The 25,101-nt window shown below is 37.2% G+C and overlaps 1 protein-coding gene across 6 annotated transcripts in view; it reads right to left on the bottom strand.

The window, feature by feature from the left end:
• LOC121325533 (myopalladin-like) overlaps nt 1–25,101 on the bottom strand; it is a 139,693-nt gene that overhangs the window by 63,491 nt on the left and 51,101 nt on the right. For all 6 annotated transcript variants that reach the window (XM_041268154.1, XM_041268153.1, XM_041268156.1 and 3 more), the window contains exons 3-9: nt 16,589–16,764; nt 16,066–16,117; nt 13,188–13,317; nt 12,093–12,167; nt 9,883–10,024; nt 3,942–3,965; nt 2,064–2,180 (exon numbers count right to left, since the gene is read on the bottom strand). In XM_041268154.1, the coding sequence (XP_041124088.1) occupies nt 2,064–2,180; nt 3,942–3,965; nt 9,883–10,024; nt 12,093–12,167; nt 13,188–13,317; nt 16,066–16,117; nt 16,589–16,764 (716 nt within the window). The remainder of the gene's footprint in view (nt 1–2,063; nt 2,181–3,941; nt 3,966–9,882; nt 10,025–12,092; nt 12,168–13,187; nt 13,318–16,065; nt 16,118–16,588; nt 16,765–25,101) is intronic.

Below are 25,101 nucleotides of genomic sequence, written 5' to 3'. Positions count from 1 at the left end.
TTATGTTCTTATGTTCTTATGTTCTTTATACCCAGGATCTCGACAGCTGATGTCAGCAAGCAACCAGCCCCTGGTGGCCAGCACTGCAGGTATCCCGCTTGAGCTCAACAGATGACTGACCAGTGAGTGCACTGTTGTGTGTTGACATGACAGTCCATGCCAACTACCTTTAGGCTTAGGCGCTTAACTGGTGACATTGGCACTGCTGCCAGGTGATCAATGGAGAACCTGCCTTCTGCTTGGCATCTCCTCGGGTGAAAGCTCACTTCTCTTGCCATCCTCAATCAATTTAGAACCAGCGGCCAATGCAAAGATTGCCAACTACACACAGTCAGAATACAAACCTGTATTACTCACCCTGCACACCTCATGGCCATGCCTTCACCAGGAGAGTCACTCAGTTTAATATTCTATTAGTGTCACAGCCGCCTCCCCAGTTTTCCAAGATCCAGTACCTACACAACTCTCTCCTAGTCCAATAAAGAAATCATCCCATCACCCTCTCTATTCTACTGACCAAACGATAATGTGTTCTTGTACAATATTTCAATGTTTATAGTTGGTGAATCATACATATCCGGCCTATTTAGTGTAGCACAGCAGGGAGGGGGTTAACATCCTCCCTGCCAAAAACCTGTGTTAATTGTTTTTGATTATTATTTTATTGCTAATTATCACTTGCACCTGGCTATTACTGTAAATTAGAGCCAGGTGCAGGGTATTAAAGGCGAGCAGTCAGTCTGCTCAGGGCTGCCGCTGTGTGGAGAGCCCAATTGATGGTGTGTTCAGTTGTACTAAAAGGTTCTGTGTGAAGCCTTTTTGTGTTCATCTTTAAAACTGTATTTTTTAGCCGGTAAACAGCTTAGCTGTTCGGTTTATCAGAATAGGTTCCTGACAAATGTTTAGTTAGCTCTTCGAAGGAGCTAGGTGTTTATTTATTTATTTTTTTTTAATTTATTTAATTTTATTAAACATGCTGTAAGTGCTAAAAACTCATTTTATAGGGGCAAACGAACGACCTCGAGTATGGCCGTGTTACACCAGTTAATTGAAAATTGAATCCAAGATGTTCTCCTTCAACACATGAGGGTCCCTGAGTGTTCACTTGGTAGAAGCACAGCCACATGCTGTGCAAGAGGAGTCATACAGCATAGGTTCACGTCCTGGCTGTTACGTCACCAGTCTTTGCCGGAGATTCTGAAGGGATTATCACAGGTACTCTGGCGCTCCCATGGGTTAAGGTTAAACCCAACAGAGCCTGCTTCTCTTTATCACGCTACGGCGAACCCTGTTGGCCAGGCACTTGGTGAGCTCAAAGCAGATACCTGCAGGGTTGGCCTTTGCCCTCCAGAGGCCGATAGAGTGTAGGAGATACTCTCTCTTTATGTTTATCATTTTTATGGTCCGCAAAGTCTCCACATAAATCCTGCTGCCAAAAACCAAAGGTCAACACACAGCCCAATATGTCCTTTTCTTTTACGTATTCAAATTCACAGACTCTGCCAAGTTAGGAAAATACAAAAAAGTAAACATTACCAGGATCCTTTTGTTTACTTCTTCAGCATGCTGGAGCAAGAATCTCCTCTGCGTGGGTATATTTTCTGAGGTTATGCCTTACACAAGTACTGTAGTTTTCCTTCACAACATAAAGATAACTATCCCTTACCTTATCTTTTATCGCACTGCTGCCCAGAAAAAAAATAAACCATTCATTTATTGCCTTCTGTAAAATTGCAATAACCCTATCAACTAAATCTTTATAAAGATGGTGTAACCAAGTAGTTCTGTCCCAGCATGCAGTGAGGCCTGCAATCATTCTACCAATAATACTGCCACTGATTAATTGTTGTTACAATCATATGCTGCTAACAAATATATTCTGTGTATTTTGTAAAGTTTATAATACAGGTTGAAATACAAAATAAAGATATCTAAACAGTTGTGATTCTGTTGAAGTAAAACATACTGCAAAAGTGTTTGTTCTAAACTAAAACAAATCCAGTATTACTGTAATAAGAATAATGTTAAATGTATGACTTAAATATAGTGAAATAGTTTCTTACCTTTCACTTTTAAATAGGCAATGCTGGACACTGTGGCGTATTTGTTGCTTGCTGTACACGTGAATGTTCCAGAGTCTTCAGGAAAGGCTTCAGCGATAACCAAGGTGCAAATTTCTTCTAAATGAATCCAAAACAACAATGCCCACCTGTGTTAATTATCAAATTACACAAAGACTGCAGTTTATTTCACAAAATCTAAAGTTATAACCATGGTTTACTACATTCACAGAGCTATATATATATATGAGAGAGAGAGAGAGAGAGAGAGAGAGAGAGAGAGAGAGAGAGAGAGAGAGAGAGAGAAAGTATAATTTTATTTTATGTCTTTGCTCTCTAAAATGTATAAAGTTGACATATGTTTTGCTTCTGCTTAAGAATGTAGCCATATAAATATATTTTCTTGCTCGTTTTTTTTTCACTTTATCACTGGTCCACTAATGTTTGTGCTGAAATAGTCTTCTGTTCTATGAGTTTCTGTTTTTTCACTGGGAGATGGAAGAAACACTGTAGCTTTATCAAGCTTAGCTCATCCTGGGTTGCTGCTCTTGCTGTCAGATTCACTCACATGGCACAATGATAATACAATCACTGAAGTTAGCTTTTATAAAATGAGTATAGAATCATTTTCATGTAAATGTGGGGTCAAACAGAGGAGAAGGCATAGACAAATTCAGTATTCAGAAACCCCTGCAATATTTACAATAAACAAATTACTTTATCTCTGCTGTATCCTGTGTTATCCAGGGCTCCCTCCTGTTAAACTTCTGAATAAAATAAGTGTTGCATTGTGGGAACAGAAAAATGACATTGTTGCATGGGGACAAGAATACTTGTTTTTTTGTCCTGGCAAATGCTCCTGAGAAGATGTCGAGAATATGTTATCCAGTTGATTTATGACCCATCATGGGTGATTTGACAATATTTTTTATAATATTGTGTTTCACTTATTGAATTGCATGTCCTGAATATTTCTGTAGTCCATATCTCATTGTATGCATTGTATTTGCCTTTTTAATTTGGGAAACTGTGTATGGCCTGCCATTTTGTTTATTGCAGGGTTGTGTCAGAGGCACTATTGATTGATCATCTATGTAACTCAGTGTCATTGTTTCAACCTACACATTAATAGAGAGGATATTGTTTTGGTCTCTGCACATCCCTTTAGAATTAAAGTAAAAGTTGTTGACAATTAAGCCACAGCAGATGTTTTAAATCATGTAAACAGTCCAGCAGTTTGACAAGGCTGGCCATGGTTACTTTTAGCATGAGGAAGCTTAATCTCCTTATATGGCTTGAAAATCAGAAAACCAGACCTTGGCTCCAGCTTCATATAACAGCTTGTTAGTGAGCAGAAAGAGATGTCAAGTGTTACAAAGAGCCACCACTGGAAAACCAGGCAGAGATCAATTTCACATTCTTGAAAATGCTAAACAAAGTGCATTTTCACAGTGGTTATACCACCTCTGAATTTGTGGTCCATGTTAGAGCTTGTATTCCTATTAAAAAGTTGTAGCTGAAAAAAATATTTAATTAATCATACCTGTTGTGCACTTCCATTCACTATATAAAATGCCCAGTTTATAGTAAACAGATATTTTTGTTTTAAAACATGATATCTAATGCTACACTAGCTTAAAGAAAGATCTCCGATTCCATGCCTTAGGGAATATGTTACACTTGCACTATTTAAGTCATCACCCCACCCCAGCAGTGTCTTCTGGGTCAAAGCATTTTACTGTAATCTCTGCCTTGTAGTCCAATACATTCATGTTGGATTCATGCAAGTATTTTAAAAAATATGACTGATCAATAAAGCAGAGTCAGCCAATTCTATCTAACTAATTTAATGCATAAGTTACATTTTTGAAAAGCAAATACCTGGTTCAGCCATAGACCTTGGTTCTGGAAAAGAATACAGAAAAAATAAGTTGCAATCATTGTGAGTGGTCTCATTGCTACATATTTTTGTTTCTTGTTTGACAATACGAAATCTAGAATACATCTTCTGACTACTGTCGATCACATTTATGTAGACTAAGTGAAACAAATACAGGAAAACACAATTGTAATTTTTTTTTGGAATAATGTTTGATGCATCAATGATAATCGTAAGAGTAAAGCAATTTGAAGAAATGACATGGATGCAGACTGATTATTTTTTGCAATTACAGAACACCACCTATTCAGGTGTAATAAAAGTTGTTCTATACTGTTAATAGTAAAACTAAAAAATAAGGTAAAAGTTAAATCATCCATAATGATTAAACACTCAATGGTGAAGTATTAGAATACATTTCAATTCAATGACGAACATTTTGACTAACCTAATATTTTTAAATGTCTTCAAATGACGTTACGGTTTAAGAGTCGCTATATATACTACTTTTGATTATGGACTCCACCCCCAATTGATAAAACGTTAATGATCTGCTTATGGTTACATTAGAAGTGGGTGCGTGCCTTAAGCTTGCAGAGGTGTGAGTGGCTAATCAGTCATGCAGGCAAGAATGGAAAAAAGAAGAAAATAAATCAAAGAGTAATGAAACAAAATTGAAATTAAAATATTACATCTTGTTCTTTCACTTACTGGGCGTCACAGACTTCTATCACGTAAGATTATTTTAGTATTTCTCAAAGGCAACAGTCAAGTAGAAAAAAAAAAGCTAAGTAGTCAAATGTGCTGGTTGTTGCCTTCCTCCGTGTAATGGCTTCAAACAGCTTCCTTAGCTGAACATTAAGAAGTATGCAACAACAGCTACAATGAATACCACAGAAAACGACAAAGCATTTTTCTCATTCACTTAACTGGAAACATTTAATAAACCAGATTAATGGTGTTTTTTCTTTAATCTCAGTCTTCCATAAAACATAAAGAATATGCTGTCAAAGCTTTTGTTATCGTGTATTCATTCTTTTATGAGTCACAGTAGTGTTATTTTTTTTTTGTCTTCCAGAATTCCTTTTATGGGTATCCAATAACAAACTAGTGGAAGAACCCTCACAGAAATAACATTCAGTTCCTTTAGCTGTTGGCTGACAGTGGAATTCTTTCATACTGTGTATCTGATTTATGGAATATTATTTATACGGTTGGGTTCCATAGTTATTTAAAAACAACTAATATATACAGTACCAGTCAAAAGTTTGAGTACTCTTGCTGGAAACAAGATTTTGTACATAATTGACAATGTTTTACGTCGCATACGTTTCTGTAAATACTTGAAAATGAAAACACACGTTACAATATACAAAACAAAACATAAGGAGTATCAAAGCAATGTTCAAGAAAATTGAAAATTGTCTCTAAGTCTTCGATTCCTCAAAATAGCCATCCTTTGCCTTAATAACAGCCTCACAAACACGAGGCATTCGGTTAACAAGTTTCAGCAGGAAATCACCCGACATGTCATCCCAGCTCTTTTTCAGCAATTCCCAGAGATGTAGGGCACTTGTGGGTAGCTTTGCTTTGACTCTTCTGTCCAGTTTGTCCCACATAATTTCTATGGGATTGAGGTCTGGAGACTGGGCAGGCCAGGTCCTTGGATTGAGTTGTCCTTCACTTTCCTTCTTCGTCAGATAGTTCTTGCACAACTTTGAGGTGTGTTTCGGGTCATTATCTTGCTGAAGAATGAAGGACTGCCCAACTAGCCGTAATCCTGATGGAATGGCATGCCTCTGAAGTATGCCATGATAGCCATGCTGGTTGAGCTTGCCATGGACTTGGTAAAGATTACCAACTCTGCCACCAGCAAAGCAACCCCAGACCATACACTGCCTCCTCCATGTTTGACAATGGGAACCACACATGCAGAACTAATGCATTCACCCTCTCTGCATCTTACAAATTCTCGGTGGTTGGACCCAAATATTTCAATTTTGACTCATCGGTCCATAAGACCGACTTCCACTCCTCAAATGTCCAGTTTCTGTATTTTTTGACCCAGGCAAGTCTCTTTCTCTTATTCTGCACTCTTAACAACGGTTTCTTTGCAGCAATTCTTCCAATTAGGCCAGCTTCACGCAATATCCTCTCCTCTAGTTAACTCAGAGAACATCTAACAAAGACACTTTTATACTTAGGCCAGTGTTCTAACACCGTGTTATACACATTTCAGACTTTTAACTGACTTGGGCTTCAGACTGAAAACCACTTGCTTTGGGTGACCATTACATTGAAATTGACAAGATTTACATTTTCATTAAAAAAATTTATTTTTGAATGCAATTCACTTATGATTATCAGCTTATATAAGTACATGTATCATATAATGAAATATTAAGTGTTTATAGACAAGTTTATACAGTTAAAAGCATAGATAATCATGAACTGATTCAAACCTGATTTCAAGCAGGTGTATACAAACTTTTGACTGGTACTGTATGTAATAATATATATATATATATATATATATATATATATATATATATATATATATATATATATATATATATATATATATATATATATATATACAGTGGCTTGCAAAAGTATTCAGACCCCTGACCAATTCTCTCATATTACTGAATTACAAATGGCACATTGAAATTTCGTTCTGTTTGATATTTTATTTTTAAACACTGAAACTCAGAATCAATTATTGTAAGGTGACATTGTTTTTATGTTGGGAAATATTTTTAAGAAAAATAAAAAACTGAAATATCTTGCTTGCATAAGTATTCAACCCCTGTGCTGTGGAAACCGTTACTCAAAAAGTATCATCTGAAAGCACGTCTGGAGTTTGCCAGAAAGCATGAGAGTGACCCAGCTGCAATGTGGGAAAAGGTTTTGTGGTCAGATGAGACCAAGATAGAGCTTTTTGGCCAAAAATCAAAGCGCTATGTGTGGCGTAAACCTAACACTGCCCATGCCTCAAGGCACACCATCCCTACAGTGAAGTATGGTGGTGGCAGCATCATGCTGTGGGGATGCTTCTCATCAGCAGGGACTGGGCATCTTGTTACAATTGAAGGAAGAATGGATGGAGCAAAATATAGGAAAATACTGCAAGAGAATCTGCTTCAGTCTGCTAAAAAGCTGAAGCTTGGGAGGAAATTTACCTTTTAGCAGGACAATGATCCCAAGCACAAGGTCAAAGCAACATTGGAGTGTCTCAAAAACAAAAAGGTGAATGTCCTACAGTGGCCCAGTCAAAGTCCTGAGCTCAATCCCATTGAGAATCTGTGGCACTATTTGAAAATTGTGGTCCACAAGCGTCGTCCTACCAACCTGAACAACCTGGAGCAAATCTGCCAAGAAGAATGGGATAAAATCACTCCGAAACTGTGTGCAAAGCTGGTATATACTTACCCCAAAAGACTTAAAGCTGTTATTGCAGCGAAGGTGGCTCTGCCAAATATTAATGTGTGGGGGTTAAATACTTATGCAAGCAAGATATTTCAATTTTTTATTTTTCTTAAAAATATTTCGCAACATAAAACCAATGTCACCTTACAATAACTGATTTTGAGTTTAAGTGTTTTTAAAAAAAATATCGAACAGAACGAAATTTCAATGTACCATTTGTAATTCAGTAATATGAGACAATTGGTTAGGGGTCTGAATACTTTTTCAAGGCACTGTATATATATATATATATATATATATATATATATATATATATATATATATATATATATATATATATATAGTGATTGGAAATCCTGGTCTGTGATTGGTTAAAACCTCATCATAGGAGGAAAACTAGATTGAACTACTGCCCTAACATCCCTACACCATCATTCAATAGTCCAAGTCAGTCATATTATTGGTTCACATCATTGTCAGTCCTGCCCCTTATCAAAGGAACACCTTTCTTTCCTGCACTCTTCACAAGAGAAAATGGCTGAACACCAATTCTGTGAGTTGACAGAAAATTAATTTCAAAACATACTACAAAAGATAGATGCTTCAAACACTAAAATTATGATTAAAACATCACTGTTTTCTAATTTTCTGATTTAACTTAAATCTTGTATTTTTCCTCAGATTTATAAATGTTTGTGAAAATAAATATTTTTTTAAACAATCTGGAGTTTGTATTCAAATGAGCTCCGTCCGCTTTGTGCTTTCACACGATTATTATCTTGTAATGCTAATTGGGAAATATGCAAATTTCAGCTGCACAAGAGCAGTCAAATTGCGTGAAAGCACAAAGCAGATGGAGCTCCTTTGCATACAAACTCTCAATTTATCCAGTTAAAAATTTAACTAAATGTTAACTCTAGTTAAGAGATTTAAGATTTAGTTAAATATTTAGCTAAATGTTAAATCTTGTAACTAGATTTATAAATTGTATTTGAATGTACACATTTAAAAAAAAAAAAAATAATATATATATATATATATATATATATATATATATATATATATATATATATATATATATATTCAAACAATATACCCACTTATTTAGGAATATAATTGTGAAAACACATTGTATCCAATAATAGGTATATATCTATATATATATTATAGTTATATATATATATATATATTATATATTATATATAGATATATATTATATATATAATGACTGTATATGGAAAACAAATGTAAGCCTAAATTAAACAGCTAAATTTGGAGAATTCATGAAGTTTAAAACCTAGGTTCGGGAGGAAGGATTGCCCTCTACACACATTACATCATCCAACTCTGACCTACTACAGAAGCATAATAGACTGGTAACCCCTCTATTGTGTTTCTTTCATTTACATCTGCCTCTCTAAATTCCACCCTTGTAGGTATCCCTTGTTACTATCTGTAATGGGGGGTTTACTGACTCAAACCAAGCAGGTTTGGGGCAATTGATAATTTCTGTTTGTCACATAATCTTTAATAAAATATGGAACAATGCAATTCAGTCATTCTTTTATTAGGTTGTAATGAATGCAAGATATATTACAAAATGAAAGAAACAAAATCACTCAGGAATTGTAAATCTTTGATCAGGGATTCTCAAACTATAGTCTGGGTCCCCCTGTGGGGTTGCAACAAGGTTTTAGATGGGTCGTGAAACCAGATCAGTTTAAACAAAACAAAACCAAAAAAAGTACTTCCTCAGTCAATTGCAGTACATATTTTGTAGAGAGTTGTGTTTTGAAAGTTCATTGCACTTTTTTACTTTTGGTTTGTAGCTGGTTTCACTTTGTTTTAATTAGAAAAGCACTGCTAAACCCTGTCCGCCTTGTGGCACTTGAGACTAAAGTAAACTATTATAATTTGTATATTCCCTTGCCGCACTTGAAACTAAAATATTGCCATTTTATACCTCCTTGAATCCAGGCTGGTGTGGGTTCTGGTGACCTCCTAGTGCTTAATTATTGTACTGCACTTGTGTAAAATCTCCATAATTTGCAATGTTATGTTGTTTCTTAAATTCTAAAGTGTTTTGTTTTTATAATAAATTATTGAAGTCTTTTAAAACTTTGCTCGTGTCTCTGCTTACCTTCATTTAATTGAAAGGGGCCTGCAATTTGGTGAAGCTGGCCTTACACATTATAAAGGTGTTTTAACAAAAATGATTTTTTGGGTCGAAATTCCCAAGGTGGCATAGTCAAACAAAAAAATACATAACAGGCGCGTTTTGTTACATCTGTCTTAGATTAGGTTCTATTTTTATTATTGTCCAAATTATTGCAGATATTTGGATAGTTTAGATGTTTTTAACCAGATTTTGTTACTTCTACAGATATATGTGGTAAATCGTGTCAGACATTATACAAAACTTGCTTTAAAGATTTAAAAAATATAGGAAAAAAAAGTGAATACACCTATTTTTGCTTTAAATGATGACATCACTATTCATTAAATGTAACTTACTCTTTTGTAAAATCCTAAAATCTGGAGAGTCTTCTATTAAGGACCCTTCTCTGTACCAGTCTAATTTGGGAGAGGGAGTTCCTTTTACTCTGCATTCAAGCACAACCAGTTGTCCTTCAAATGCTGTCAAATCCTGGAGCATCTGCAGAAGAAAAGACAGGTTGCTGTGTGAGGAGATCTTCAGTATATGTGGTTACACTTAGAAAAGTTCATCCAAGCTTTTCCCCCCATATACTATGTATTTACCATAGATTACCAAGGTTTGCATGTTTTTTTAATGCTTTGCCATTCCTCTCTGGGCTTTACAATTCTTACCATGCTTTCACTATGCTTTACTAAACTTTGCTATGTTATGGGACATTTTTATAAGGGCATTTACAAGTACTGCAAAAAATGAAAGCCTGCACACGGTGTGCTGTAGAGCATAGTATGTGCTGCACTCAGCTGTCTCTATTTTTAGTCCATTCCATGCTAGGACCCTGGTCCAACTAGGTTCTTAATAATGAATGAACACTAAGGTTCAATTAATAAAGACCTGCTTGGAACAAGGCTCTGGACTGATCAATGCAATAAGTAAGAAGCTGGTTGGAACAAGGCCCTGTAATGGACTGAAAGAGTCACATGTGAGTACCATTGATGTTGAGCAAGCAATGTGCTTGTAACAGAGATCAAATGATTCTTGGTGTTAGATCTCCCTCCCGACCTGTGAGGGCGCTGTTTAAAAGGAATAGAGTACCCTGGCCTGGATGGCACGACAGTTCATTCCCAGGGTTAGGTGGAAGTCGACCATCTAGAAAGAGGGCAGAGCTACGGTACTCAGAACAAATGACCCAGACGGGAAACGACGTGGCATCCGCGGATTGGAGAAGTGAAAGCGTTTGTTGACCAAGGGGTCATGGGTGATGGTATAAAAAGGGGACGTAGTGTTGTAATCTGTTCCTTTGTGAATGGTTAAAACTGGTAACTAAAGGAGAACTGTGCTGTTTGTTTTGTTTTGTCATTATTAAATACTGTTTGTTGTTATTTAGATGGCTAACACGATCACCAAAGGCCAGCACTAAACCCGGATCAACATCACTGTACTTTGCTTCACTAAGGTCTGTATATTCACAATGAGCACTAGAGCACGCACTGTGGACTTGTGTTTGTGTCTGTGTTACGTGTGGGTGAGTAAGAACAGGACTGTTTATTATTTGGGGACCAACCGTGAATTTAAACAGTGCAATACACGCCACTGTATTAACACTGTTTATTATTTACTGCTGTTACACCATCAGGCAATTGGATTACAAACCATTAAACACCATTGCACCTGGATTATCACTGTCTGTCTGATTATTGATCACCTGCACCTGCACACTGTTAACGTCTTTGCCACAGTTCTGTATTGATTTAATGCTCATTTCAAATATATGATAGAACTGTGTGCTGCTGCAGAACACTTTCTTCTGCCTGAGTCTTTCTACTTGATTTTGGTTCCCAGAAGGTGTATTAGAATTACCAAATAATCTTCTATGACATTGCAAGAGCTACCAGTAATGTACTAGTTCTCTACTAATTGTAGCACAAATTAAGCCACAGCGGTATAAAACGTTGGTAGAATGTCAGATATTCTATTTGATGAATTAACGTATGTTAGGTATACTGTATTTCATACATTTTCAATACCAAGAGACAGTAGCAGTAGGAGCCGAGGACTGGGACCAGGAAAATTCCAGGTCTGAATCCACAACCAATCTGTTGCTGTTCTCTCAACTCTCTCTGCTGGTAATTCTGAGACATGCACTCTACTGACTGACCTACATGTTATCCAGTGCATCTATGTGGTGTGTGGAATTCCATTGTAGACACACTTCAGGGGTTATAAAGCTGTACACTTCACCAGAAGCCAGATTCAGAGCATGAAACTGACTGCTTATTTTCAGTGATGAATTGCTCATGGATTAACACAAACTGAGTTGAGTTACAATTCAGTGAGCCTGGTGCTGGGTTCCAAAGTAATAAAAGTATTCCTAAAATTCACATTCAATCAGCACATGGGATGGGATGACAATATAGTTGTAACTAAACTAATTTTGCAGAGAAAATCAACCTATTCATTTTCCATCTTTATTACTTTATAATACTTGTAATGGGGAATGCTATTTAATAGGCTAGCACATCCAATTCACCCTTTAAACGTGGTGCTTGAGGAAAATGTAAATATTTACCTTTGTAAAAACTGGAGCAGCCATGATTGGTCTCCCATCCAACCCCTGATGATAACTACTTGGTGGGCTTTGACTCTGAAATTATTCACAAAAAAAAAAAAAAAAAACAAGCAGATATCAGTTAAAACAATAATATAAATTGTAAGACAAGATGAAATGTTTTTTTTTTTTTTTAAATACTTTGCGTTCTGGACAGGTTTCTTTCATGCAACTTGTGATCTTCCATCTTTGATATTTCTATGCATGGTCACCCCTTGCGATTTCTTGTCCAGACACCATCTGCTGGATGTTTTATATATAACAGATTACTTAACTTAATGACAAATACTCCAGTTGGGTTTCATAGACCCTGATTAGCACTAATCTTGGACTACTTGATGTTAATTTAACTGGGACCAGTGCTAATATGAGTTTGTGAAAGCAAACCTAGATACGCAGGTATTTCACTACACATCAGTGGCGTCACATGAATTCTATTTTTGGGGAGTCTATTAGAACATATCTTTTCCAGGAGTATTTCTTTCACCAATGAAGCTAGCCTATACCCATTAATAACCATTATTCATACTGCTGAACGTTGCACCTCAATTCATTTAAAATGTATATTCAAAATAAACAACATGAAAAGTCTCAAAGTAAACTCACATATTAAGAATAATTTAAATTACAAATACAAGGGGTTTTACTAAATAGCACCAATGAGTGCTTGCAAATAAATATGCAACTAGATCTATTTATAGATTTTCAAGATGTTGGGGGAACTCATTAAAAACATCTACAACTGGGCCTGATCCATTCATCCACCATAATGAACCTGGATACAAATTGTCAGATCTATCGAACAGGGCCTTCACAAGTGATAATTAATATGCTTGCAAAGAAACAAACGTTAAGAAAACCGAACCTCTAAACATCATGCACATTATTGTCTTTACACAGTACACAGAGCAGTCAATTCAGTTTTGTGAACATATGAATTGCATAGACGTCTGTCACATTACATCTTACATCCAATTTTAAAAAAAGATAAAATGTTTCTTATGCCATCACGAAGACCACAAGCTGAAGTTTTGAAGTATCTTAAGTGTATTTCACCTGTTGTGTTGGCAGTTGACTTAAAGATTGAACTGGGGTACTACAGACTGGGCTGACGTCTTGATGGATGACTTCAGCGCTGAGTGGTGGGGATGAAACTGTCAAAGACACAGAGGTGTTCTCCTGGTTCCTTGGGGTTTTTAGAAACACAATACAGGAAAACAGGAATACAACATTGGATTATTTTGAGGCTCAGTATGGTTTAAAATCACTTGGAGGCTCAACGGCAATGGTGGAGCCAGTGGGCTACATTCTCAAGTCTATTAAAGTAATTGTAGCTAAGACATTAATTTAATCTTACCCATTTTGCACTTGCATTACTACATAGCTCTCAAACATTAATTTCTCAGTTTTCTTGCCTTGCCTTCCAGGAAGTCTGTTTCTACCTTACCTTGTTGGTCATTTTACCTGTTTCTGTGTCAGTGCAACTTACTAGTGACACAAGTACATGGCATGGCTTGCAAACAGAGATTTCTTCAACCTGGTGTAGTACCGGATGTCACATTTTATAAATGGAAAAACATGTTTTTTAAAACTACTACATTTGAGACTGGATAAAATAAATGGATGTGTATGGTGGAGACAATCTTTTTTTTTTTTTTTTTTTCTTATAGAATTGCACCAATGACAAATTCAGATAAATAGCTTTTGAAAATTTTTCCCAGTGTATAGCTATGGCCCAAAATTTTGCATCACCTAGAATTTTAGGATTGATACATAAAAAAAGAAAAATTACATAAACATAATTTCAATATTTTACTTACCTGAAACCATAATAGTAGTACAGTATTTCATGTTAGATTTCCAAATGTCACATGTTTTAATTTGTGTCAGTTTTTCATTAAGTATATGGAAAACTGTAAAGCGTTATGTCATTTAATATGTTAACGTAACATTATTCAGCAGGTTTATCTGACCTTATAAAACAAAATGAGTTAATTCTATAAGGTGATGCAAAACTTTTGGCCAGGGCTGTATGTAAAATAGTGAAAGCGCACTGAAGTTTTTCCAGCATTCATCAATGCTTTACATTGTAAATTAGAGTGGCAGGTGATGGTGAGACAGTGTGGTGCATACATTGCAGGCTTTGCCTCATTTTATTTTGTCTCCAATATATGGAACTTGATATTGAGTAGTACTTCCATCATAGATATAAAATACACTGAACAAAAATATAAACGCAGCATGCAACAATTTCAAAGATTTTACTGAGTTACAGTTCATATAAGGAAATCAGTCAATTGAAATAAATTCATTAGGCCCTAATCTATGGATTTCACATGACTGGGAATACAGATATGCATCTGTTGGTCACAGATACCTTAAAAAAAAAGGTAGGGGTGTGGATCAGAAAACCAGTCAGTATTTGGTATGACCACCATTTGCCTCATGCAGTGTGACACATCTCCTTCGCATAGAGTTGATCAGACTGTTGATTGTGGCTGTGGAATGTTGTTTCACTCCTCTTCAATGGCTGTGTGAAGTTGCTGGATATTGGCGGGAACTGGAACACGCTGTCGTATACGTCGATCCAGAGCATCCCAAACATGCTCAGTGGGTGACATGTCTGGTGAGTATGCAGGCCATGGAAGAACTGAGACATTTTCATCTTCCAGGAATTGTGTACAGATCCTTGCGACATGGGGCCGTGTATTATCATGCTGAAACATGAGGTGATGGCGGCAGATGAATGGCACGGCAATGGGCCTCAGGATCTCATCACGGTATCTCTGTGTATTTAAATTGCTATCGATAAAATTCAATTGTGTTCATTGTCCATAGCTTATGCCTGCCCATACCATAACCCTACCGCCACCATGGGGCACTCTGTTCACAACGCTGACATCAGCAAACCGCTCGCCCACACGACGCCATACACGCTGTCTGCCATCTGCCCAGTACAGTTGAAATCGGGATTCATCCATGAAGAGCACACTTCTCCAGCATGCCAGTGGCCATCGAAGGTGAGCATTTGCCCACTGAAGTCGATTACGAAGCCGAACTGCAGTCAGGTCAAGACCCTGGTGAGGACGACAAGCAAGCAGATGAGCTTCCCTGAGACGGTTTCTGACAGTTTGTGCAGAAATTCTTCGGTTGTGCAAACCCACAGTTTCATCAGCTGTCCGAGTGGCTGGTCTCAGACTATCCCGCAGGTGAAGAAGCCGGATGTGGAGGTCCTGGGCTGGCATGGTTACACGTGGTCTATGGTTGTGAGGCCAGTTGGACGTACTGCCAAATTCTCTAAAACGACGTTGGAGGCGGCTTATGGTAGAGAAATGAACATTCAATTCTCTGGCAACAGCTCTGGTGGACATTCCTGCAGTCAGCATGCCAATTGCACGCTCCCTCAAAACTTGAGACATCTGTGGCATTGTGTTGTGTGACAAAACTGCACATTTTAGAGTGGCCTTTTATTGTCCCCAGCACAAGGTGCACCTGTGTAATGATCATGCTGTTTAATCAGCTTCTTGATATGCCACACCTGTCAGGTGGATGGATTATCTTGGCAAAGAAGAAATGTTCACTGACAGGGATGTAAACAAATTTATGCACAAAATTTGAGAGAAATAAGCTTTTTGTGTGTATTGAAAATTTCTGGGATCTTTTATTTCAGCTCATGAAACATAGGACTAACACTTTACATGTTGCGTTTATATTTTTGTTCAGTGTAATTAATCTACATACACCTATACTAGGGTTAGAAATAATTAATTATAATAAAGTAATTAGAAATGTGAATTTGATTTGCTTCTAAGGGATCACCTGTGTTGAGCTTTAAGTGAAAAAGGTATTTTTAATTGTGAAACCACTGTTTTTCTACATACTGATAAAACAGGGCATTGATAAATGTGCGTCCCTTTTCTGCACTTATACTTACTTTGCAATGTTGTCAAAGTTTGGTTCACCCTCAGATTCTGATGATGTGGCACCTGTACCAAATTAAAAAATAAACTTTAAACCCTACTTATTAATAAGGATTTTATGTCCAATTATTTCACTCCTTTTTTTCTTTTCAGTTTAGAACCTGATCATGTTCCCTTAGTGATGTAACTCCTCACAGCAGCTCATGAGAACTGTACTGTAGGTCAGTAGTCTCTGATTCCACCACCATGCCAATTGCCTCTTTATACCATGGAACTTAAGCTAGTGGCCTCTGGGATGACAAAGCCCAGCTCTGCAGGTGTCCGCTACAGCTAACCGTGTAACTTGTTTGTAAGTACTTCCATGGTGTGGTGAGGTGTCTTAGTCTCCCTAACCTGCGAAGGGGAGGGGGGGGGGGGGGGTTGCATTGAAATTGTTAGTGGTTTGTTTGTTCTTATCAATGAAACAGGAAAATTCAATTGTTGAAATGCTAATCAAAAAAGAAAATGATGAAATAAACCCTAAACCCTTTCCCCCACCTTCTATGTAGATCTCTGCAGAGTTGGAGTCTGTTCCGTAGAAGTTGGAGGCGAAGCAGGAGTAGCGTCCGGTGTCCTCCTCAAAGGCCTCAGCGATGATCAAAGAGTGCAGCTCCCCGTTATTGAGGATCTGAATATCTGGGCTGTTCTCAAGCTCCTTGCCTTCACAGAACCACCTGCAAGACAGCAGAAAATTCTATGAGTGAGACAGACCTGCAGAAAACCAGATGGCATCTCAATAACCCACCTCAGGCAACTTTTTAATAACTTCAGAGAAAGCCTTTAAAAGGTAAAGGTGGATTGAGTAATATTTTATTGCTTTAAAGCTTATCTAGCTAGTCAAACAGTACACACACAATATATATATATATATATATATATATATATATATATATATATATATATATATGTGTGTGTGTGTGTGTGTGTGTGTGTGTGTGTTTTTTTTATTTGTCTCCTATACCAATGGTTACCAGAGTAGTTGTTATTCGTTTGTGTTCATTAACATCGATAGCGATGTTTTTACTCGAAGTTATTTGTAAAATGGTAGGAGAATCTGAAGACTTTGAAAACACAAACGTAAATTGAGTTTTGAATACAACAAAAAAACAGTTCAAAATCTAGGCAACATGAAGTCAAGATCTGTGTACAATTACTCGTGTCTTCGGTGTGATTCGTCACACACTGTCCTTTTATAATAAAAGATAGACTCTGAAGCCAATTTTTAAAAAGTGGTCGTACTAACACTGTCCTTTTATAATAAAAAGTATAGTGAAGCAATTTAAAATGTGCAAGTTCAATAAAAAAAACCCGAACCAAAACAAAACAAAAAAAAACAGTATTTATGTTCTGCACCTCAGAATATTGTTTGGTGCACAGAAGAGTATTATTTAAAATAGACCTACAAATAGAATGGGTTTATTTATCACATTCTGCCTGTTGACTCAGTGCTACTTATATTGACATGCAGTAGACACTGTAGGCAAGTTTTTAATAAGTAGAGCATATTTATAGTAAAGCCATATAATTATAAGTTAACATGGATATATGTTAGACGTCAAATTGAAGCCTGTGCTTGGATTTTATGTCTTTATTGTTTGTGAGCAATTGCATTACTTTCATCGCTGCAATTACCTTCAATATACAAGTCAATTCATAGTTCTGAAACACTTAGGTACATTATCATCCCTCAGACTTGTAGTAATAAAATCTAGGTCCAATAATGAACCTAAGGCCTGGTTGTAAGATTACTTTAAACATCTTAAATCTGAGATAACTGGCCCTATTCAGAAAGCTGTTTTTAAAGCCCATTTGGATTAATTTGGTTAAACATGTCTTTAAAAACTGAGGATTAACTTCTTATCTTCTCTAAATAGTTTAAATAGGTATTGTGAGCTAATGGATCAAAATGGGCTCAGAAAAACAGTCCTTAACAAAACATTCCATAAATAGCTTTGTGAGTAAGGGCCATAATCCAATTTAAGGTATAATTTCAAATATGGTGGGCTTACAATAATGGGACCACAGGGTGTGCTTCGCTGGTCTACGCTGTAAGCATATTAAAAAGTACTTCCTGTTTTATCTGTTTATTAGGAATACATATGTCATCTTGGCCTATCTGAGACAACAACAAAAAAATCATAACTGTGACCTTTATTTAAATTGCAAGACCTAAAAGTAAGGAATGTTGTGAGTATCATGGAAACAGAACATCTGCAGATACTATTTTTAGTACAGCATGTAACTTTTTGTTTATTTCTAGGCATCTGGCATTTGTTATTTGATCTTTCTCCACACAGACATTCAAATGAACACCTGGTTTGCTTGTGAGGATAATTCTAAGTTAAATAATGTAATGCTTTGGAAGACTCATGGCTCATGAAGGTATGGACCTGAGATTTAAGTTCTTTTGGATTACTTCACATTTAGGAATACACCCGAACCACAAATCTACGACCTGGGCCTGTGTTGCCATGACACCCGCCTGTATTTAAAGATGAAGTTCCCTATACAGTTACATTTTTGTGTCTCTGTTTGCAGTCCTGGATCATATGGTCTTATACTTTCCTGGTCATTTCACCTGGAGAGTGAAATTGTCCCCACCCCTTCAGGCCTTCTTTCCTTTCAGTAACTAACCAGCTGCTTCCCCTGCTGATTGGCATGCAAAGGCATGAGCTGAGGTTAAATGACCTTGGAAGTAAAGCAGCAACAGACTGTCTGAAGGCAAGGCAAACAAACTGAGAACCTGCTGTAGTACCTGATGGCATTCATTAAAAAAGTGCACAGCAGGTAAAATGTATGGCATTTTGCTTGATATGACACCTTTAAAGGATGCATCGAAAACTGTTGTGTGTTGTATGAAAATAATGTTGTTTTAAATGTTGGAAATCCTCCTTGAGATTAAGAGTGGCAATAAAGGCATACTTTATATTAACATTTTCATAATGTATAATTTCTTACATGTTTAATGTCCCATCATGTGTGTTCTCTATCATTCTCTACTGTTGTTTTAACTTTATTGACCATGCTTCCTAACTACTGGGTGCTGAATTTTCTTTGCCCTCTGAAAATGTGATTGTGTTGCACATTAAAATTGCATTTGAACCAATGACACTTCACAGTGGCATTTATTAACCATTATCCATCATTTCAAAGAGTCAAAATCATAAAACCTGAGACAATTTAGAAACCCAGTTTTGACCAATGCTTTCATGTCTCAGAAAAAACATTGTGTTCCTTACAAGTGGTGTTGAATGCCGTGTGTAAGAAATATTGCAAATATCTGCTTCTTCTTGTGTTGAGCGGATCTTGGATGCTGTAGGTAATTTCTAGCATCAAATATTGAATGATAAAGGTAACATATATATTCTCTTATATGTAATTTGACTTAGTAGTAGTGAAATGGACGTTGTTGTAGGATGCACTGCCATTATGGATTCTGTCCCCTGTTGGATGAGGTGAGATTAAAACATATATAACCACGAATGCGGATGAGTCTGGTTCTTTTGCAGTAAAGGCACTCGCTGCATGTTCTGCCTAGTAACAGTATCAGTGTGTCTATTTGTTTTACACAGTATTAGTTAGATACTTTAGAGCCAAACAGGTTTCAAAGAGGGAGGAGGATGTCCTGCAGTTAAATCCACATTGTCTACTAATAAAGTACAGTGCATAAACAGTTCATGCTTATTTAACAGTAGTTAACGCACAGTGAGCAGTCTTAGGAGGGGATTCCAAACTATATTTCCACAAGTCCCACAAAAGGCATTTAACTGAAGGTGTAGCTCCATCTAGTGGGGATATAATATAGCTGAAAAGTTTTAAGAATGAGAATAAGGAATGAAGCATTCAAAATTTTACAAAATCATTTTTTTTTTATAATGGCACCCCTTATAATATTTGAATACATTTGAGCTGTATGTATATGACCTGCCTAAATGCTACATGAAAATGATCTGCAAAACAATACAGGACAATTTAAATTATTTATTTATTTATTTATTTCTGGAGTTGCATAACAAAAGCTAATGAATGTCAATCTTTGTTCTAGGCTTAATAAATTCAATTCCATCAGCCTTTCTTCATAACTCTTTGAACCCTGGGGTTAGTCTGGTTACTCTAAGCTTAACTTGTTTCCACAGTGACATCACAAATCAGCCTTTCCTTGTTTTAGACTGACATCTGCTATAGGTCTTAATTCTTGCAACTCAAACATTACAGTAACACTGCTTAAATTCAGACCCCCTGCTTAACAAGAGTAAAAGTATTAATGAGCAAGTCCACACACAATAGATACATAATATATTATTTAAAAAGCATTATTTATAGCATCTATATTATTTTCATACATTTTCACACTACGATAAACAGAAATATGTAATCAGTGGAATCCATAGTCCTATATGTTTGTTAGTGAGAAACAGAATCGACTCTCAAGTACCAGTATCTGTAATATTAAGCCCAGACAGATTTTTCCTGCAGCTTTAAACATGGATAAATATAGACACTTCCCACATTTATGTGTCATAATTCCTCCATTTAGTAGGCATTCCCCCTGTTTTAGTATGCAAATAGCTCATTATTATTTAGCTAACATATGACAAGGAATCATCCAAGCAAATCTCAACATCTTAACAGAATCTATAAGTTACCTAAAAAGTTTTGATACTCACTATAAATATCTATTTGTTACAAAAATCTAATTCTAAAATAACATGGTTTTCTGAGAATCTTGCCCACTATACTTGTCATGGGGGATGCAGTATGCATCCTGTGCTGGTTATAATAAAAGAGAACAATACAGTTACTCTCCTTTTCACAAAGTAAGGCAGCAAATAATCCAATGCTTATCTGGGAAACAAACCAAAAACAAGAGCATCGAAAACTGGTATTAACATTAATATTTATACAAGCCCAGAACTTCTGGCTACAGTTCAGCAGCAACACACATTGTACCAGTATGGACCAAAGTTCTGTTGTTAAACTGATTCATTATATCCTTTATACTGCATAGGAACTAAAGTACTAAATGTACCATTGCATAATGTGAGGACATGACGCTGGAAACTCACAATAAAATCTATTTGAATGCCAATGAAGTAGCACTGTTTGGGTTCTAACAAGACAAACTTGTCAAAGTTATTGTTCAGCCTGGAACCTGTGTGGGTCAAAACTTCAGTACATATAACTATAGAGCTAGCCATGCTCCCCTAATGTGATCACACTGTGTTGTTTGCACACATTCTGAATCTATTTATATCTCTTATAGTACTTGGTATTTACTCATAAATCTGGCAATCACACAAAGCAGTGGCAGTGGGCAAATGTGTATCCACAATAGTGTTTGTGCCTACAGCTGACATACAGATGTATTGGTAGAGGAACTGAAGTCATTACAATCTACTGCTCTGTGATTTCAATCTCTGCTTATCTGCAATGGAGAAGTATGCATTTGAATCTTCTTTTGTTTCACATTGTGAGATAAGTAGTCAGCTAAATACACAACACTGAGAATACTAAAGCAATGCCCAATGTGCATTATAATTTTATGTATGTTACCCAGTCATTGCCCATAAAAAGTACCATTTTATTTATTTATTTATTTATTTATTTTAACTGAACCCATACAAAATATTGTTAGCAGGCCTAAAGCACCAAGGCAGTGTGAACCAGATTTACACAGAAAACACAACTTTTGTTACAAAAACTTTTTCTACAAAAATATCCCAGGGTGCTAAATGAAGGGTTACTACCCTACACACATTTTAATATGTGTGATGCGCTGACTTTACGGATTCTGTACCTGTCAGTGAGAGGAGATGAAGTTAAAAGCTCTATAACCACAAATGCAGTCCAGTCGAGCTGTTTTGCACAGTGGTTATAGCATTCTCTTGTGGTGTGTGTGGTTGCCTGTTCACGCCCAGCCTCTGCCTTGTTACACAAGTATTAACTGTATCCTGCTAACCTGGCTATCTTTATATCATTTGGCTTATATATATATATATATATATATATATAATATATATATATATATCTATATATATTATATATATAATATATATATATATGTATGTAATTGAATACTAATAGCTAACTTCCATGCACTACAGATTATCGAAAAAGGGCAGGTTAACGGATGTCCAACTGGGCCCGTTCAATTGTCCGAGATGTACCGGAAAGAATACTTGGATCTTGTGTTGACCTCTTTATGAACGAAAGACACAAAATTGGATGTCTTCTAAAGTAAGTTGCGTGGTTGCACTGAGCTTTCTGGTTAACCCACCAAAGTGGTAGAACCACAGTATCAAAGGGGGTTCGAAAAGTCTTATGCAATCAATTATTTTCTGTTTTATATTTGTAAATAATTAAATCCATTTTGATTCCATATTGTAACACAATAAAATGTGGAAAAGTCCAAGGGGGGTGAATACTTTTGAGAGCCACTGTATGTTCATTTACAAATATACCTGTGAAAGAGCATTTTGATCCAAACAAAGTTCAACTTGTTCATGCTTTACACTACACAAAAGAGAAACTACAGTACGTGTATGCTTTTAGACATTATATGAGCACTAAAATCCATTCCTCCTGCTGGTGCTCTATAATTAGATGTGATCTATTTTTTCAGGGCTTTACTTGCTTGCCCACTCATCTTCCAAATATTCATGAGCATTGCTCGCTATCCACTGCTTTCGATATTACTTTATTCCTATGTTGCTTACTAGTAGACTACTGTCTGCCAAAAAATCAGGATCCATTACACCGTGTAACAATTTTTTTTTTTTTTTTGTTCCTGGGTAGTAAGTGTTATTTCCTAATTGCTTATGCCTCAAAAGTATAGAAAATGGCTATTATTCCCCACAAACTTTGCTTTTGTGACCAGGACAGTGATATTTTGAAATGTACCTATTTTCCCGAACATTCCAGATAGATTCAGTGCTGAGTAAACTTGGAGTAACTTCTAGAACTTTCTAGAACTTTCCAGTAATATAAATAGTAGTATAAATACAGGGGCCTTAAGCCCACCAGTTCAGTTTAGTTCCAGCTGCCTAAGTGGATACATAGCTGCATTTTTCTGAGATGGCATCAAGAGGCTGCAAGCACCCGGCAGACGCATTTTGCTATGTCTGCGGCCAATTTATCAAGACAAGAGCGAAAAAGCATCTGCTAAGATGTGTGAGGCCTACAAGGCATATTTCGGCATGCCTGTCGGGGATCAAGACAAACCCTGGGCACCTCATTTCACCTGCGAGTACTGCAAAAAAACTCTGGAAGGTAAGATGGACAATTGTTGCTCGGAATTTTATGTTATAAAATTTGTTAAATTTTTAAAATTGTAAAAGTTTTTAATTTTAAAATGTTTTACAATTTTCAATGTTATTGAAAAAATATATCATATATGAAAAATGTTGCGAGAATCTCTTACACATTAGTCATGGGTGAAATAAATGTATTTTTGTAGGATGGTACAGAGGGGAAAAGAGAGCCATGAAGTTCGCTATCCCAAGAATTTGGCGGGAACCCACTGACCACTCAAGCAACTGCTACTTCTGCATGGTGGACCCTTCCAAATGTCGGACTGGCAAGAATGCACCTGCTATCACGTATCCGGACCTTCCTTCATCCATCGCCCCGGTGCCACACTGCCATGAGCTCCCCGTACCCACTCCTCCGGAGAGAGAGCAGCCGTCTTTAGAAGAGAGCAGCAAGTCAGAGAGCGAGGAAGACGTTGTAGATCCAGATGACAATTTCAGAGGTGGAGCTGAGGAGAGAAACCCATACTACCCCAACCAAAAAGACCTCAACGACTTGATTAGAGATCTTGGTCTCACCAAGTCCAATGCCGAGCTTTTGACGTCTAGGCTCAAGCAGTGGAACTTGTTGGATGAAAGTGTGCAAGTCGCAGATCAGAGGAAGCGTCACCAACCTTTTTCCAGCTTCTTCACCCGTCAAGATGGGCTCTGCTTCTGCCACAATGTGACCAGTCTGTTCGAGGCAATCGGAATCGCCTGTAACCAGAATGAGTGGCGCCTCTTCATTGACAGCTCATCCAGGAGCCTCAAAGCCGTGCTGCTCCATAATGGTAACAAGTACCCGTCTCTTCCCCTGGCTCACTCAGTGCACCTCAAAGAGGATTACAACAGCATCAAGACCTTGCTGGACGCCTTGAAGTATGATGAGTACGGCTGGGAGGTCATAGGAGACTTCAAAATGGTGGCATTCCTGATGGGTCTCCAAGGCGGTTTTACCAAGTTTCCCTGCTATCTTTGCCTTTGGGACAGCAGGGACACCAAGGCGCACTACCACAGGCGGGACTGGCCACAGCGGACTGAGTTCTCTGTGGGGAGGAACAACGTCAAGTGGGAGCCACTGGTGGACCCCCGGAAGGTGCTGATGCCACCACTGCACATCAAATTGGGCCTTATGAAACAATTTGTCAGAGCTGTAGATAAGGAGTCGGCAGCCTTCAAGTACCTTTAAGACTCCTTCCCTAAGCTGTCTGAGGCAAAGGTCAAAGCCGGTGTCTTCGTCGGACCACAGATAAAGAAGATCCTGGAGTGCAATGAATTCCCCAAGAAGCTCACTAGTAAGGAGAAAGCAGCTTGGAACAGCTTTGTCGCAGTGGTTCGGGGCTTCCTGGGCAAGGCCGAAAACTATGTGGAGCTGGTTGAGACTCTGGTGAAGAACTATGGCACAATGGGCTGTAGGATGTCCCTCAAAGTCCATATCCTTGATGCTCATCTTGATAAATTCAACGAGAACATGGGAGCGTACTCGGAGGAGCAAGGCGAGAGCTTCCACCAGGATATACTGGACTTTGAACGCCGCTACCAAGGACAGTATAACGAGAACATGATGGGAGACTACATTTGGGGCTGATTCGTGAAAGTGATTTACAGTATAATCGTAAATCCCGAAAAACTACTCACTTCTAAATCTTTTGTAGTCATTTTTGTATTACTTTAGTATAAATACATGTTAATTTGGATTCATATGTTGTTTTTTTCTGACTTTAT

This window comes from Polyodon spathula, chromosome 13 (genome assembly GCF_017654505.1).
Source record: "Polyodon spathula isolate WHYD16114869_AA chromosome 13, ASM1765450v1, whole genome shotgun sequence".
Taxonomy (NCBI): domain Eukaryota; kingdom Metazoa; phylum Chordata; class Actinopteri; order Acipenseriformes; family Polyodontidae; genus Polyodon; species Polyodon spathula.
The sequence above is the reverse complement of the archived record's forward strand: the minus strand, read 5'-3'. Positions and strand labels throughout refer to the sequence as shown.